This window comes from Formica exsecta, unplaced genomic scaffold (assembly GCF_003651465.1).
Source record: "Formica exsecta isolate Colony F162 unplaced genomic scaffold, ASM365146v1 scaffold384, whole genome shotgun sequence".
Classification (NCBI taxonomy): Eukaryota; Metazoa; Arthropoda; class Insecta; order Hymenoptera; family Formicidae; genus Formica; species Formica exsecta.
This window is the reverse complement of record NW_021851080.1, coordinates 80,807-93,542: the sequence shown is the minus strand read 5'-3', so window position 1 is coordinate 93,542 and position 12,736 is coordinate 80,807. Positions and strand designations below refer to the sequence as shown.

General features: G+C 46.2%; 2 protein-coding genes across 3 annotated transcripts in view; one reads left to right on the top strand and one right to left on the bottom strand.

The window, feature by feature from the left end:
- Nucleotides 1-1,074, bottom strand: part of LOC115239495 — a 4,127-nt gene extending 3,053 nt beyond the window's left edge. The window contains exons 1-2 of one of the 2 annotated variants that reach the window (XM_029814040.1): nucleotides 797-1,074; nucleotides 74-181 (exon numbers count right to left, since the gene is read on the bottom strand). In XM_029814040.1, the coding sequence (XP_029669900.1) occupies nucleotides 74-181; nucleotides 797-823 (135 nt within the window). In that variant the 5' untranslated portion in view covers nucleotides 824-1,074. The remainder of the gene's footprint in view (nucleotides 1-73; nucleotides 182-796) is intronic. The other variant, XM_029814042.1, reaches the window with a different exon arrangement.
- A 9,744-nt stretch (nucleotides 1,075-10,818) lies between these two features.
- Nucleotides 10,819-12,398, top strand: LOC115239508 (zinc finger BED domain-containing protein 1-like). Its single transcript, XM_029814066.1, has 4 exons — nucleotides 10,819-10,952; nucleotides 11,346-11,814; nucleotides 11,883-11,934; nucleotides 12,016-12,398. The coding sequence occupies exons 2-4, from the start codon at nucleotides 11,455-11,457 to the stop codon at nucleotides 12,171-12,173; spliced, it is 570 nt and encodes a 189-aa protein (XP_029669926.1). The 5' UTR covers nucleotides 10,819-10,952; nucleotides 11,346-11,454; the 3' UTR covers nucleotides 12,174-12,398.
- Nucleotides 12,399-12,736: the final 338 nt, after the last annotated feature.

The window sequence follows — 12,736 nt, the reverse complement described above, 5'->3', positions numbered from 1 at the left end:
ATATATTTATTAGATAATTTTATTATACATTAGATATATTCATTAGATAATAAATCAACAGATCTTTTCTTACCTTGTGAACTATCCTCCTCACTACGGACGCTCGATCGCGAGGGCATGATATTTTAAAGACGCTGGGACCAGGCCATGGAATCACAGATAGAAGCAGCACTGCCAGAACCTAACAGTAATATATCAGTATGTATTTATTCATAAAAAATGTGTTTCTTCGATATTAAATCATTTTTTTTTTTTTTTAAATTTGCAAATCATTGATTACCTGTCTTACCACAACAAATGGTTACTTCGACGAGTGAGTTCTTCGTGTTTTATATTTACACATTTAATTTTAAACAGCATAATAATGCGTTAATAGCTTTTTTGAACATAACCAAAAGCTCCTTTACCCGCATGCATGATATTTAGATTATTTTAAAGTCGTATATTATACATGCATTTAATTAAAGTCGTCTATTATACGATCGATTATAAATGCTAAACATTAAAGAACATACGAGAAAACGTTACATACTCCCTAACGATATAGAACCGAAGAATATTTTTTCTCAAGCACACATGCATAAATAATGCAATCGATAAAAACGTCACCACTCGCTCATGCACATTAACATTTGTTCCACTATGTCTAATCACAACACAAGATGTGTGTTCTGTCATATACAAAACCTATAAGACCTTCATTTTTTTAGTGAAACGATTTCGGATTCTCCCGATGTGCTTTGGGCATATATAATGGACACGAGCACCGCTAGACATATAAGAGCATGTTACTTACCTCGAGGTGAAAGGGTTGGGTCTTCATTCATATCCCAAATGCTGCGTGCAAGAGTGATCCGGTGTGACGATTACCGCTTCGAGACTGTTTCAGCGTCCGTTTCTTGAGACAGATTGTTTCTTCGTGCGGATAGTCGCCAGTCGAGGCTGTACGTGGGTTGCAACGGGGGAGCACTGCAGGGTACACGTCGACATAGCGGTCACCCTTAGGCGCAGGTTTCAAGCGTATGCAGGGATGTCGCAGTGCTGGTGTTTGTTGTCCTAGGGGGATAGATAGACAAGCAGGTATAAGGGATAATCTGGTGGCTCAATCTGATGCGCCTGATGTATATCAGGAATTTTTCTACAAAAGTTAATATATTATAAACATCTTTTGAATAATAAATTATTTGAAATAACATGTGTAAATACGAAACTAATTTCTTTCCTTATTTTCCTTATTTTAATATATTTACAATGTTTTATGCTATCTTTAAAACGAATAATTTGTATTGGTATTTTAACGGTTTCTTATAGCAATCTTTTTATGATAGTATTTTTCTTTAATGAAAAAACTATTTAAGTACAAATTAAATCTGAAGTTAAAATGCAAAAGAATAAAGCGTTATAAGTAAAGTAAAAATATGTAATTTGTTGAAATTTAGATCGTTGTTATTTTTTTTTTTAAGTTTATAATTTTGTAATTTTAATATTAATATAAAAATATACTTTTACTGTTAATTTCTTTCTGTTGTCCCCCCCCCCCTCTCTCTCTCTCCCTCTCTAAAAATAAATTTTATATTGTTTTAATTTTCTCGATACTAAATGACACTTTTTGTGAGACGATCCTGTCTCGGCAAGCGTCATCGGCGTCGACGCCGGCATCGATGAAGATGCGTCGGCGCATTAGCGTTTCGGTAAGCTCAAATTGACTAACGTGTGTAGGAATTGTAAAATTAGCGATTTTATAAGGAATTTTGAAACATTATATTATTCTATGTAGTAAAATCTGTGGTAATTGTTTCGGATAATGCTGCACTTTGTTGGAAATTAAACTTTATTTAAGCGAATAACTTAGTAAAAACTTAAAAAATAAGATATATATATATGGCCAATCATACTTGTTATAAAGTTTGGCTGTGGTAGACAGAAAAAATTAGCGGCAAGAAACAAATGAATATATAATCCTCACGTCTAACATATTTGTATAACGCGCTCAATCTATCTAGCTCTTTTAAACAATTTTTCTCAATTTTTCGATGCTGCAGTTATAATTGGCAGTTATATTTCTCACAAAGATCGTTCTAGCTGTAGTATCGAAACTCATATTTATCCAATGCAGTGATTAACATTTGGCAATGGGACCTAAATTTTCTAGAAGATATTATTAGAATATTGCTGCTATAAATTCTATATGTAACAGACAATATTCTAACAGATACAAAAAATAGCGATAAAGTTTTCTTGTGACACCTAGAAATCTACCTATATCAGCAAGACGTTTTTTTGAGTGAAGCATAATGTGTTTGCTGTTCCAAGTGTAACGCTAGATGGCAAGGGAATGCAATATCTTACATCGTCAAGAAGAGCTATTTTATTCGACACAAGGTCATACACTTTCATTCTAATATTGACGCAGTAGAAAACTTGAATAACGAAAAGTGTAACCAGCTCACTGATATGTTAAGATATATTTAATTTCTTGTTTTGTTACATATAAATGTGAATTAATTAATACATAATCATCGTTGTGTGACAGAAACATATCATTATAGAATATTATAAATGTGATATTAAAAACAATGAAATATCACAAATGATATCTTATCGTTGCTTCTTTTTAATAATGAAACAAAGAATGGTAGTAGATTACTGCCAACTAATTGTATATTTTGAACTTTGAACGCTTTTATATCGGCTCATGTTTAAAAGATTCTACTTGTTGTTTACTTTAATGCCGGTTCTTAATAAATCAGCGCATGAGGAATCACGATCAGCTTACTGATGATAATTTATTGCCAGCTACATTTTTTAGGAATATGATTTTTCGAGGTTTTCGAACATTCTGAACACATCGGCATAAAAAACTCGAACAAAAATTTTGTCACGAAAACAAAGCTTCCTCTAGGAGGAAGCAAAAGAAAAGAGTACTCGAGGAAAACGGAAAGGGGGAGAAAAATAGAGAGAGGAAGGGAGAGAGGGGAAAGGAGAGGATACGAAAAAGAAAAGGAAAATAAAGAAAAAAGAAAAAAGCAAAAAAAAAGAATAAATGGGGAAGCAAGAAAAAGAGTTAGAATAGAATAGTTTTATATACAGGGTGTTCCAGGAGGAAAGGTGTTGATAACTTTTTAAGGAACAACGACCGCCGGCTAAAACATTCCGAAGGTTACTCAGGACATTGACCTTGACAACATATGTCAAGGTCAAGGTCATTGGTGAGGTTGCTCTTTTTCTAAACCTTTACCAACTATTATTATAATGATGCAAAATGTAAATGTAAATAATTTTTGAAGTTATATCTGTGTATGTACAACATCGCATCATAGATTATTCTATATATGTAACAACTTTCTGCGTTTTGTATACACACACTCTTTAAAACTGCAATATATTGCAAATGCAATATTGTAAATTCTAATACAATCTGCATTAAAAATGTACCCAGATAGCAATTTGATAGCAAATTATTAGAACATGTGAGAAAACTATAAATAGTTATAAACATATATATTCAACAGTATAAATCTGTATATTTTACTATGATCATTATATGTAATAATAATGAAAGTAAAAATAAATTACTTAAAACCAGAGTTAGGTATGTTAATTCTTTTTTTTTAACTACGTCAGCCACGTCTGTTTTAACAAATATTGCCAAGTGCCTGCTATAAATAATTGTCAGCAGAAAGGCTACAAAGATCCACGCACTAATCATATGGAACGAAGTCATGGACCCCTGTGCTCAGGGATATTTAATAATAAAAGAATTATATCAAAATCTGAAAATGAAAAGGTTGGAACTCCTGATGATCCATCTCCAAAACGCAAGAAATTTTCATTAATGGTAAGCACATTGTAACGATGCATCACTCCCTCAGTAATGCACCGTTACCCGGTCATCGATCCGCCGGAAGTCCGCCGCCCGACAAACACCGGTCGGGCAAATGCGTAGGCGTCAAGCGCCCATTTTTAAATTATAACAGAAGCGCGTAAATATCTAACCGCCGTCAAACGCGTAAACATCCCGAATCGACGACACGCTCGGGTAACCGACCCGACCGTTATCGAAAATACCCGAGTCGCACACGCCGGTTCGACGATGTTACCGTTAGCGCAATTAGGCGAATTACGCAGACGCGCGCGCCGAAGAAATTAGTATAAATAGCGCGCGTTGTCAGTAATCGAGACCAGATCCTCCGATCCGCCAGCGCCTGTAAGACGCCTGAGCAATTCCGAGATCCTTAACCGCTTACCAGAGAAAAAACCACGGGGTTGGGAGTACCCAGCCTCCGCCGGAAATTTACGGCATCTCTGAGAGCGATCCTTCTATCAGAACGAATTAAGAGGTACACGGGATCGGGCGTACTCGACCCCGCCGAGAGTTCTCGGCCCCTCGCTAGCTTTCCGTCCACCTTGTGCATCGGCAGCATTCTCGTGGCAAGGGAGTTCCCTACCACGGACGGGAGTTCTCGTCGGCCGACGCATCCCGAAATCCGCACCCGCGATCCCGATACGCGAATAAGATCCGACCGTTATACCACTCGACGGACCGACTGTTAGCCGCCATAATTAAGACCGACGCGCCATTATTACGGGAGCGCTAAGTCCCGCGCCGAGGGCCGACCCGCGCCCTACCACGTCACCGATCGACATCCGAAATCGATACACGTGCCGAAGGACCGTCCACCGACGCGGCCGCACAGGTCCACCCGACAGCTAACGGCTCCTGCCGGATTTACGCCGCGCGATTAATAATCGATATTCGACCGAACACCCGAAACCTTTCACGAGCCCCGGATCCCGACCGAGTTATCCGTCACCGCCTCGCGAAAGCGGCTTGTTACATTGGCGCCCGAACAGGGACCTGCTTCCAGTCCGTACCGAGACACGAACCCTACCTTAACGAGACAAGAGAGTGGTAAGACCCGACAATGAAGGGTTGGATTTATAACCTACCCAAAGCGCAGCTGATCGAGGTCGCCGTCAGCCGGGGCGTGGACACGTCCGGTACGCTCGACGACATCCGCCGACGGATGTCCGCGTACGTCGAAGCGCACTCCGAAGAATTCGGGGCGCATGGCGACGAGCCCACGACCGCGGCCAATACAACGCCACGCATCGTACCACCGACCAATACCGCGCCCCCCGCGCCCCCCAATAGCTCCGAAGTATTGTGTCAGATGCGCAAATTGGGGTGCCATTTCGACGGACGCGACCCGTTTGACTTTCTCGAACGATTAGAAGAATTAAAAGCCGGACACCGGTACCTCGAGACCTCGATGTTGCTGGGGCTCCCCGAATCACTACGGGGAGATGCACTACGGTGGTGCCGAAACACACGCCATCGGTGGCAGACCTGGGGGGATTTTGACCACGCATTTCGCGCGCAATTTCTGCCCCGCCGATATCAGGCCGTCCTCCGCCGCGAGACCGCCGACCGCCGCCAACAGCTGGGGGAGAAATTTAAGAAGTACGTCGCAGACATACTCACACTGATGCGCCGGGCCGGCGGATTTACACCGGAAGAAGAGTACGAGCGCGTCTATCAAAACATGCGACCCGAGATAAAGCAACTCATCACGTACGACGAAGCCGGCGTCGTAGACGACCTTCAGGCGCGAGCCACCGAGTTGGAAGAAATCGACGACCAGTGCGTGGCCGAACAAACGCACCGCCGGCCAGACACGTCAAAACCGATCGTCGCCGCCGCCTACAACCGGGAGGAGTGTTGTTGGCGATGCAAACAACGCGGCCACACGCGTTTCAACTGCAAACGCCCGCCGCGAAAATTCTGTTCACGGTGCGGCAAGGACGGCGTGCTAACCCAACAATGTCATCCGCCGGCGGGAAACGCCGAGCGGGCCGGGACCGCAACGGCCAGCGCCCCGAGCCCCGCTTAAGGTACACGCCGCGGCCACACCTCCGCGTACACATCCACCAGTACCGATACGACGCACTGCTCGACTCGGGGTCCGAAACATCATTCATTAACAACAGAACGGCTGCCCACGCACAACGATGGGGTCACGAGGTCCTACGTCACGAGGGGGAAGTGCAACTGGCAAACGGCGAAACCACGCACACCGCCGGTAGCGTCGCCCTGCCAGTCCGGATCGGAGCAAAAACATATCGACACCAGTTCACCATTCTACCGACGCTCGACAGCCCGATACTCATCGGCGTGGACCTTTGGTCACGCACCGGCATCCGCCTCAGTCCACCACGATACACCCCCGGGTCGAGCACCCCGCCAATACACGGGACCAGCGGGGAACTGGCCCCGCGTACCACAGCGGAAGAAACACAATTGAAAAAGTTTCTCGACCGAGAATTGGAAAAATTCGCGCATATCCAGGGGCCGACCGACCGCGTACAACACGAAATACGGCTCCGGAACGTGACGCCGATTAAACAGCGCTACCGACCCCGCAACCCCGCCATGCAAGCGGTCATCGATCGAGAAGTAGCGGAAATGGAAGCCGCCGGAGCAATCGAACCATCCAAGAGCGCCTGGAGCTCCCCCGTAGTACTTGTCAAGAAGAAAGACGGAAAGTATCGCTTCTGCATAGATTTCCGAAAAGTAAACGACGCCACGGAGAAGGACGCATATCCATTGCCACAAGTAGTCGCAACGCTCGACAAGCTACGGGGAGCCCGATATCTAACAACGTTGGATTTAAAAAACGGGTACTGGCAGATCCCGCTCGAACCCACCAGCCGACCGGTCACCGCCTTTACAATCCCGGGGCGAGGATTATACCAGTTTACGGTCATGCCATTCGGATTACACTCCGCGCCGGCCACCTTCCAACGATTACTAGACACGATCATCGGACCAGCCCTCGAGCCAAACGTCTTCGTATACTTGGACGACATCATCGTCATAAGCGAAACGTTCAAGGAACACATGAAATTGCTCGCCGAAGTTTTCCACCGACTACGGGAGGCAAACCTGCGCCTCAACCCGGAGAAGTGCCGGTTTTGCGTCGACCAATTAAAATATCTGGGGCACGTAGTGGATTGCAAAGGAATACGGACCGACCCCGACAAGGTCAGCGCTGTCGCCAACCGGCCCGAGCCGCAAACCGTCAAACAAGTCCGACATTTTCTGGGGATGGCGTCCTGGTACCGGCGGTTTATCGCGAATTTCTCGACCGTTGCCGCGCCACTCACTCAGCTCACAAAAAAAACGCACGCTGGGCATGGGGATCCGCGGAAGAAAACGCGTTCCGCGAGCTGAAACAGACGCTCATTTCGGCCCCCGTACTCGCCTGTCCGGATTTTACGCGCCGATTCGTCTTGCAGACCGACGCTAGCACTAGCGGCCTCGGGGCCGTCCTGACACAATACTTCGAGGAGGGGGAGCGCGTGATCGCGTATGCGAGCCGAACGCTCAACAGCGCCGAGCGGAATTATAGCGCCACCGAATTAGAATGAGTCGCGGTTGTATGGGGCATCCGACGCATGAAGGGCTACCTCGAGGGGTATCCCTTTACCGTATTGACCGATCATCAGTCACTAAAGTGGCTGCAGCGCCTGGAGGCACCCACCGGGAGACTCGCCCGGTGGCTGTTCGAGCTCCAGCAATACGACCTCGAGGTCAAATACCGAAAGGGCACGCTCAACCGCGTAGCCGACGCCCTGTCGCGACAACCCGAAATCTGCGACGCGACCACACGCCGGTGTCGGTGGTACTAGCACATCTTCGCGGAAGTCGAACGCGAGCCAGCCACCAGACCAGATTACCGCATCACGGAGGGGAAGCTATTCCGCCATATCCTGCATAGCCTGGATTTTAAAGAAAACGCCGCGGAAGAGCAATGGAAAGAGAGCGTACCAAGGGAACGCCGAACAACCGTGATGAAGAACTATCACGACGCACCAACCGCGGGCCACCTCGGAATCGCTAAGACAATCGCCCGAATCGCCGAGCACTACTATTGGCCGGGAATGTTCCGGGATATCCCCGCGTATGTACGCACGTGCGAAAAATGCCAAGCGCACAAAGCGGCTCAACAATAACCAGCCGGCAAGCTCCACGCCACCGACGTACAACGGCCCTGGGAACAGGTTACCACCGACCTCGTCGGACCGCTACCACGCTCACGCCAAGGCCATACATGGCTCTACGTGATGCAAGATCGGTTCTCGAAGTGGGTAGAATTGACACACCTTCGCCAAGCCACCGCCAAAGCAGTCACGAAGACCATCACCGAGAGGGTAATCCTCCGACACGGCCGACCAGAGAGCATCCTGTCGGATAACGGAACTCAATTCACGTCGAGAGACTTTGCCAAAAGATTGAAAGCCTTCAATATTCAGCACAAAACCGCACCGGCCTATGCACCACACTGCAACCCGGTGGAGAGGACGAACCGAACGATCAAGACGATGATCAGTGAATTCGTCGACAAAGACCACAGAGACTGGGACGAACACCTGCCCGCATTCCAATTCGCCTTCAATACCGCCGTGCACGACGCCACCGGCTACACCCCGGCGTATATTACACACGGGCGAGAGCTCGTGCCCCCACACCGCACCACACCAGCAACCAGGGGTACACCGCCAGACACCACCCGCGAGCGGCTAGACGACGCATATAAGATCGTCCGCATCAAATTGGCCAGAGCCTTCCAGCGGCAGGAGAGATATTACAATCTCAGGCGACGAGAATGGAGACCACACGTGGGAGAGTGGGTGTGGAAAAAAGACCACCCGCTGTCGAAGAAAGCCGACAATTTTAATGCGAAACTCGCGCCAAAATACATTGGCCCGCTCGAAGTTCGCCGAATCGTCTCGCCAGTGATCGTAGACCTGAGGAGCAAGCGGGGAAAGTGATACAAACATGTACACATCCAGGACCTCAAAGTCGCAAAAACAAAACACGACGGCGACAACAACAACACCGGAGACGAAGAGGATGATACCCCACCACCGGCGAGGAGGAATAAACAGCCGAAACCGAAAGTGAACGACACAGATATCAAAGATGTGCGATCACGAGAGCATCTTAGCCGCAATCGACGAGCTCCTGGACGACCCAGGCTTCCAGTATCAACCGCCAACGCCGAACACCAACCGAATCGGCAATGGAAAACCGCCGACGACCGACCGTCCGTCAACCGGTCCGACAACCCGACCGCCAAAGATCGACCGACAGAATCAGCTTAAGATGCAGCAGCTGATGCAGGCACCACCACCGCCGCCTGCACGCTCGCGCCGACCAGCGAGCAAACCAGCCCGCCAGACACCGCGGGAAACCGAGGGAGAGACCGGCGAAGGACAACCACCTCGCCTCCTGATGCCGACAGGCCCGTTACCGCCACCACCGATCCGGGTGCAAGTAGAACCCGGCATCATTTTCGACGTGCCCCACTTCGCGGTGCACGTCTCCAGAAAATACAAGATCCGGTCACCGCAAGGCCACTAAGTCATGAGATTCTCCAAGACGGGAGAATTGCGATACCGCCGCCGTCTCAATTAAACGCGAGCAAAGTACGCCGAACACCGCGTAACCGAGCGAATGCCTCAAATTCAGGCATAATTTATGGAGGGGGGTGATGTAACGATGCATCACTCCCTCAGTAATGCACCGTTACCCGGCCGCCGATCCGCCGGAAGTCCGCCGCCCGACAAACACCGGTCGGGCAAATGCGGAGGCGTCGAGCGCCCATTTTTAAATTATAACAGAAGCGCGTAAATATCTAACCGCCGTCAAACGCGTAAGCATCCCGAATCGACGACGCGCTCTGGTAACCGACCCGACCGTTACCGAGAATACCCGAGTCGCGCACGCCGGTTCGACAATGTTACCGTTAGCGCAATTAGGCGAATTACGCAGACGCGCACGCCGAAGAAGGAGAAATTAGTATAAATAGCGCGCGTTTTCAGTAATCGAGACCAGATCCTCCGATCCGCCAGCGCCTGTAAGACGCCTGAGCAATTCCGAGATCCTTAACCGCTCACCAGACAAAGAACCACGGGGTTGGGAGTACTCAGTCTCCGCCGGGAATTTACGGCATCTCTGAGAGCGATCCTTCTATCAGAACGAATTAAGAGGTACACGGGATCGGGCGTACTCGACCCCGCCGAGAGTTCTCGGCCCCTCGCTAGCTTTCCGTCCACCTTGTGCATCGGCAGCATTCTCGTGGCAAGGGAGTTCCCTACCACGGACGGGAGTTCTCGTCGGCCGACGCATCCCGAAATCCGCACCCGCGATCCCGATACGCGAATAAGATCCGACCGTTATACCACTCGACGGACCGACTGTTAGCCGCCATAATTAAGACCGACGCGCCATTATTACGGGAGCGCTAAGTCCCGCGCCGAGGGCCGACCCGCGCCCTACCACGTCACCGATCGACATCCGAAATCGATACACGTGCCGAAGGACCGTCCACCGACGCGGCCGCACAGGTCCACCCGACAGCTAACGGCTCCTGCCGGATTTACGCCGCGCGATTAATAATCGATATTCGACCGAACACCCGAAAGCGCGACCCGCGCTGCGCGCAATCGCGGTGCATTGCATGCACCCTCCGGCATTGCATACTCGCACACCGACAGTATACGTACTCGCACGCATACATTGCGTACTCGCACACATACATTATACGTACTCGCACATATACTTTATACGTGCTCCCACACATACATTATACGTACTCGCACATATACTTTATACGTGCTCCCACACATACATTATACGTACTCGCACATATACTTTATACGTGCTCCCACACATACATTATACGTACTCGCACATATACTTTATACGTGCTCCCACACATACATTATACGTACTCGCAATAACCTAAACATATTTATTATTTAATTTTAGATAACGACAAGGCAGCTTGGAAATTTGTCCAATCAATACATAATCAAGAAAACAGGCATCGCAACTCTGATGAGACAATTAATACTTTATATCGATCGGTTGATAATATTGATTAGTAAGTATAATGAAAAATTAGTAAGTATAATGAAAAATTTTTTTGTTTGGTCTACTTGCATGAAATATTCCAATTTTTGATTAATACTTCATCTTTTGATCAATTCCAATTAATATTTATCGGAGATAGTACGGTTGGACAAAGTTTATTGGTATTTTACGGATGGAAGATTTGTTGAAGTGAGATTATATTTATGTGTGTGCATGTTAACTCAAGTGGTTTAGGTTATCAAATCAATTGTCATTGATTTTTTTTTTAGTTATCAAATCCAGCAATTGGTTTCTTTGCAAATCAATTTTATCTATTTCATTCAAGATTCCACATTTTTTTTATTTGTAAATATTTTTATAATATAATATAATATAAATATTTCCTCTCTCTCTCTCTCTCTAGCACATCAGTGATAAATAAGGAACAATTACTCCCCAGCAATAAACCAACCTTTCGTCCACATGATCCCAATGAAATAGTAGATTCTTCTCTAAGGGAGATAAGTAGCAATATGACAGATGAAACAGTGCCAGCAGTAAAAGTCGCCCAATCAACCATAACTCCACGAATTGTGCATAAATCTAATGTTCCTGCTATCAATGAAATAAATTCAAACAAATCAACAAGGAAAAGGAGCTCGGTGTGGATGTATTTTGATAAAAAAGATGATCAACACGCCCTATGTACAATTTGCAATTTCAAAGTAAAACATTGTGGTGGAACGTCAAATTTGCAGGCACATTTGACTCGAAGTCATGGACCCCTGTGCTCAGGGATATTTAATAATAAAAGAATTATATCAGAATCTGAAAATGAAAAGGTTGCAACTCCTAATGATCCATCTCCAAAACGCAAGAAATTTTCATTAATGGTAAGCACATTAATTTTTAATCATAAAATTTTTAATGATAAAATTTAATATCTTTTTCTTTTCAATAGAACAAGTTTTCGCGCATTGATGAAGCTTTTCAGAAGGCAAATTCTTTCGCAGGTAAATACAATGTTTATTTAATCTAAAGAATATTATCTAATAATAAAAAACGTCATTCTCATTTATTTTTATCATTTTCAGAAGGAGGGTCGCATTCCGACAAGATCACTGCTGCGTTAATGTTCACGATAACAAAGGATAAGGAACCTCTAGCTATGGTCGAGAGAGAAGGCTTTAGGCATTTCATGAAAGTGATAGTTCCGCTGTATCGCATTCCTGATCGGAAAACGGTAACATGATTAATAGATCATCGCTACATGGAAGCTAAAGGAGCCTATAAGCTTTCATTGAAGAGAGCATTGTCGTATACCTTGACATGCGATAATTGGACGGACTGCACGTTCCAGACCCACTCGGCATGTAATATTGCTGAAATACTGTAATGTTCGGAAATGGTACAGAAATATTTCATTAATATTTCAATTGTAACTTTGCATCCGAAATATTTCGGAAATGTACCTGTATCATGTTGTTATAGCCCGAAAAGGCTATATACGAATTACTAGATATATATTATTTTAGAGATATATTATTTTATACGATAAGACATTGCTCAACGTGTAACGCGAATACAGATCACGTTACGAACGTTGACCGAGCGAAGCGCTGACAACGCGAGCCACGCGCGAAGCCCGAGCGACCGCGCAATCACTTCATTGCGAAAACGCGGAAATCAAGGCAAGCGGAATAAGGGCGTTGCGAAAATGCAACGTAGAGGTCCTACCTAAAAGCGAAATAAAAAAGGAATAAGGAAATTGCGAAAATGCAAGCAAAGAAGTCCTACTTAGAACTCCTTAGCTTG

Bases quoted from the DNA above. Each gene is read 5' to 3' on its own strand.
- LOC115239508 (XM_029814066.1), top strand. From the start codon at position 11,455: ATGACAGATGAAACAGTGCCAGCAGTAAAAGTCGCCCAATCAACCATA. The intron at 11,815-11,882 runs GTAAGCACATTA...TCTTTTCAATAG, and splicing joins GCAAGAAATTTTCATTAATG to AACAAGTTTTCGCGCATTGA. The intron at 11,935-12,015 runs GTAAATACAATG...TATCATTTTCAG, and splicing joins GAAGGCAAATTCTTTCGCAG to AAGGAGGGTCGCATTCCGAC.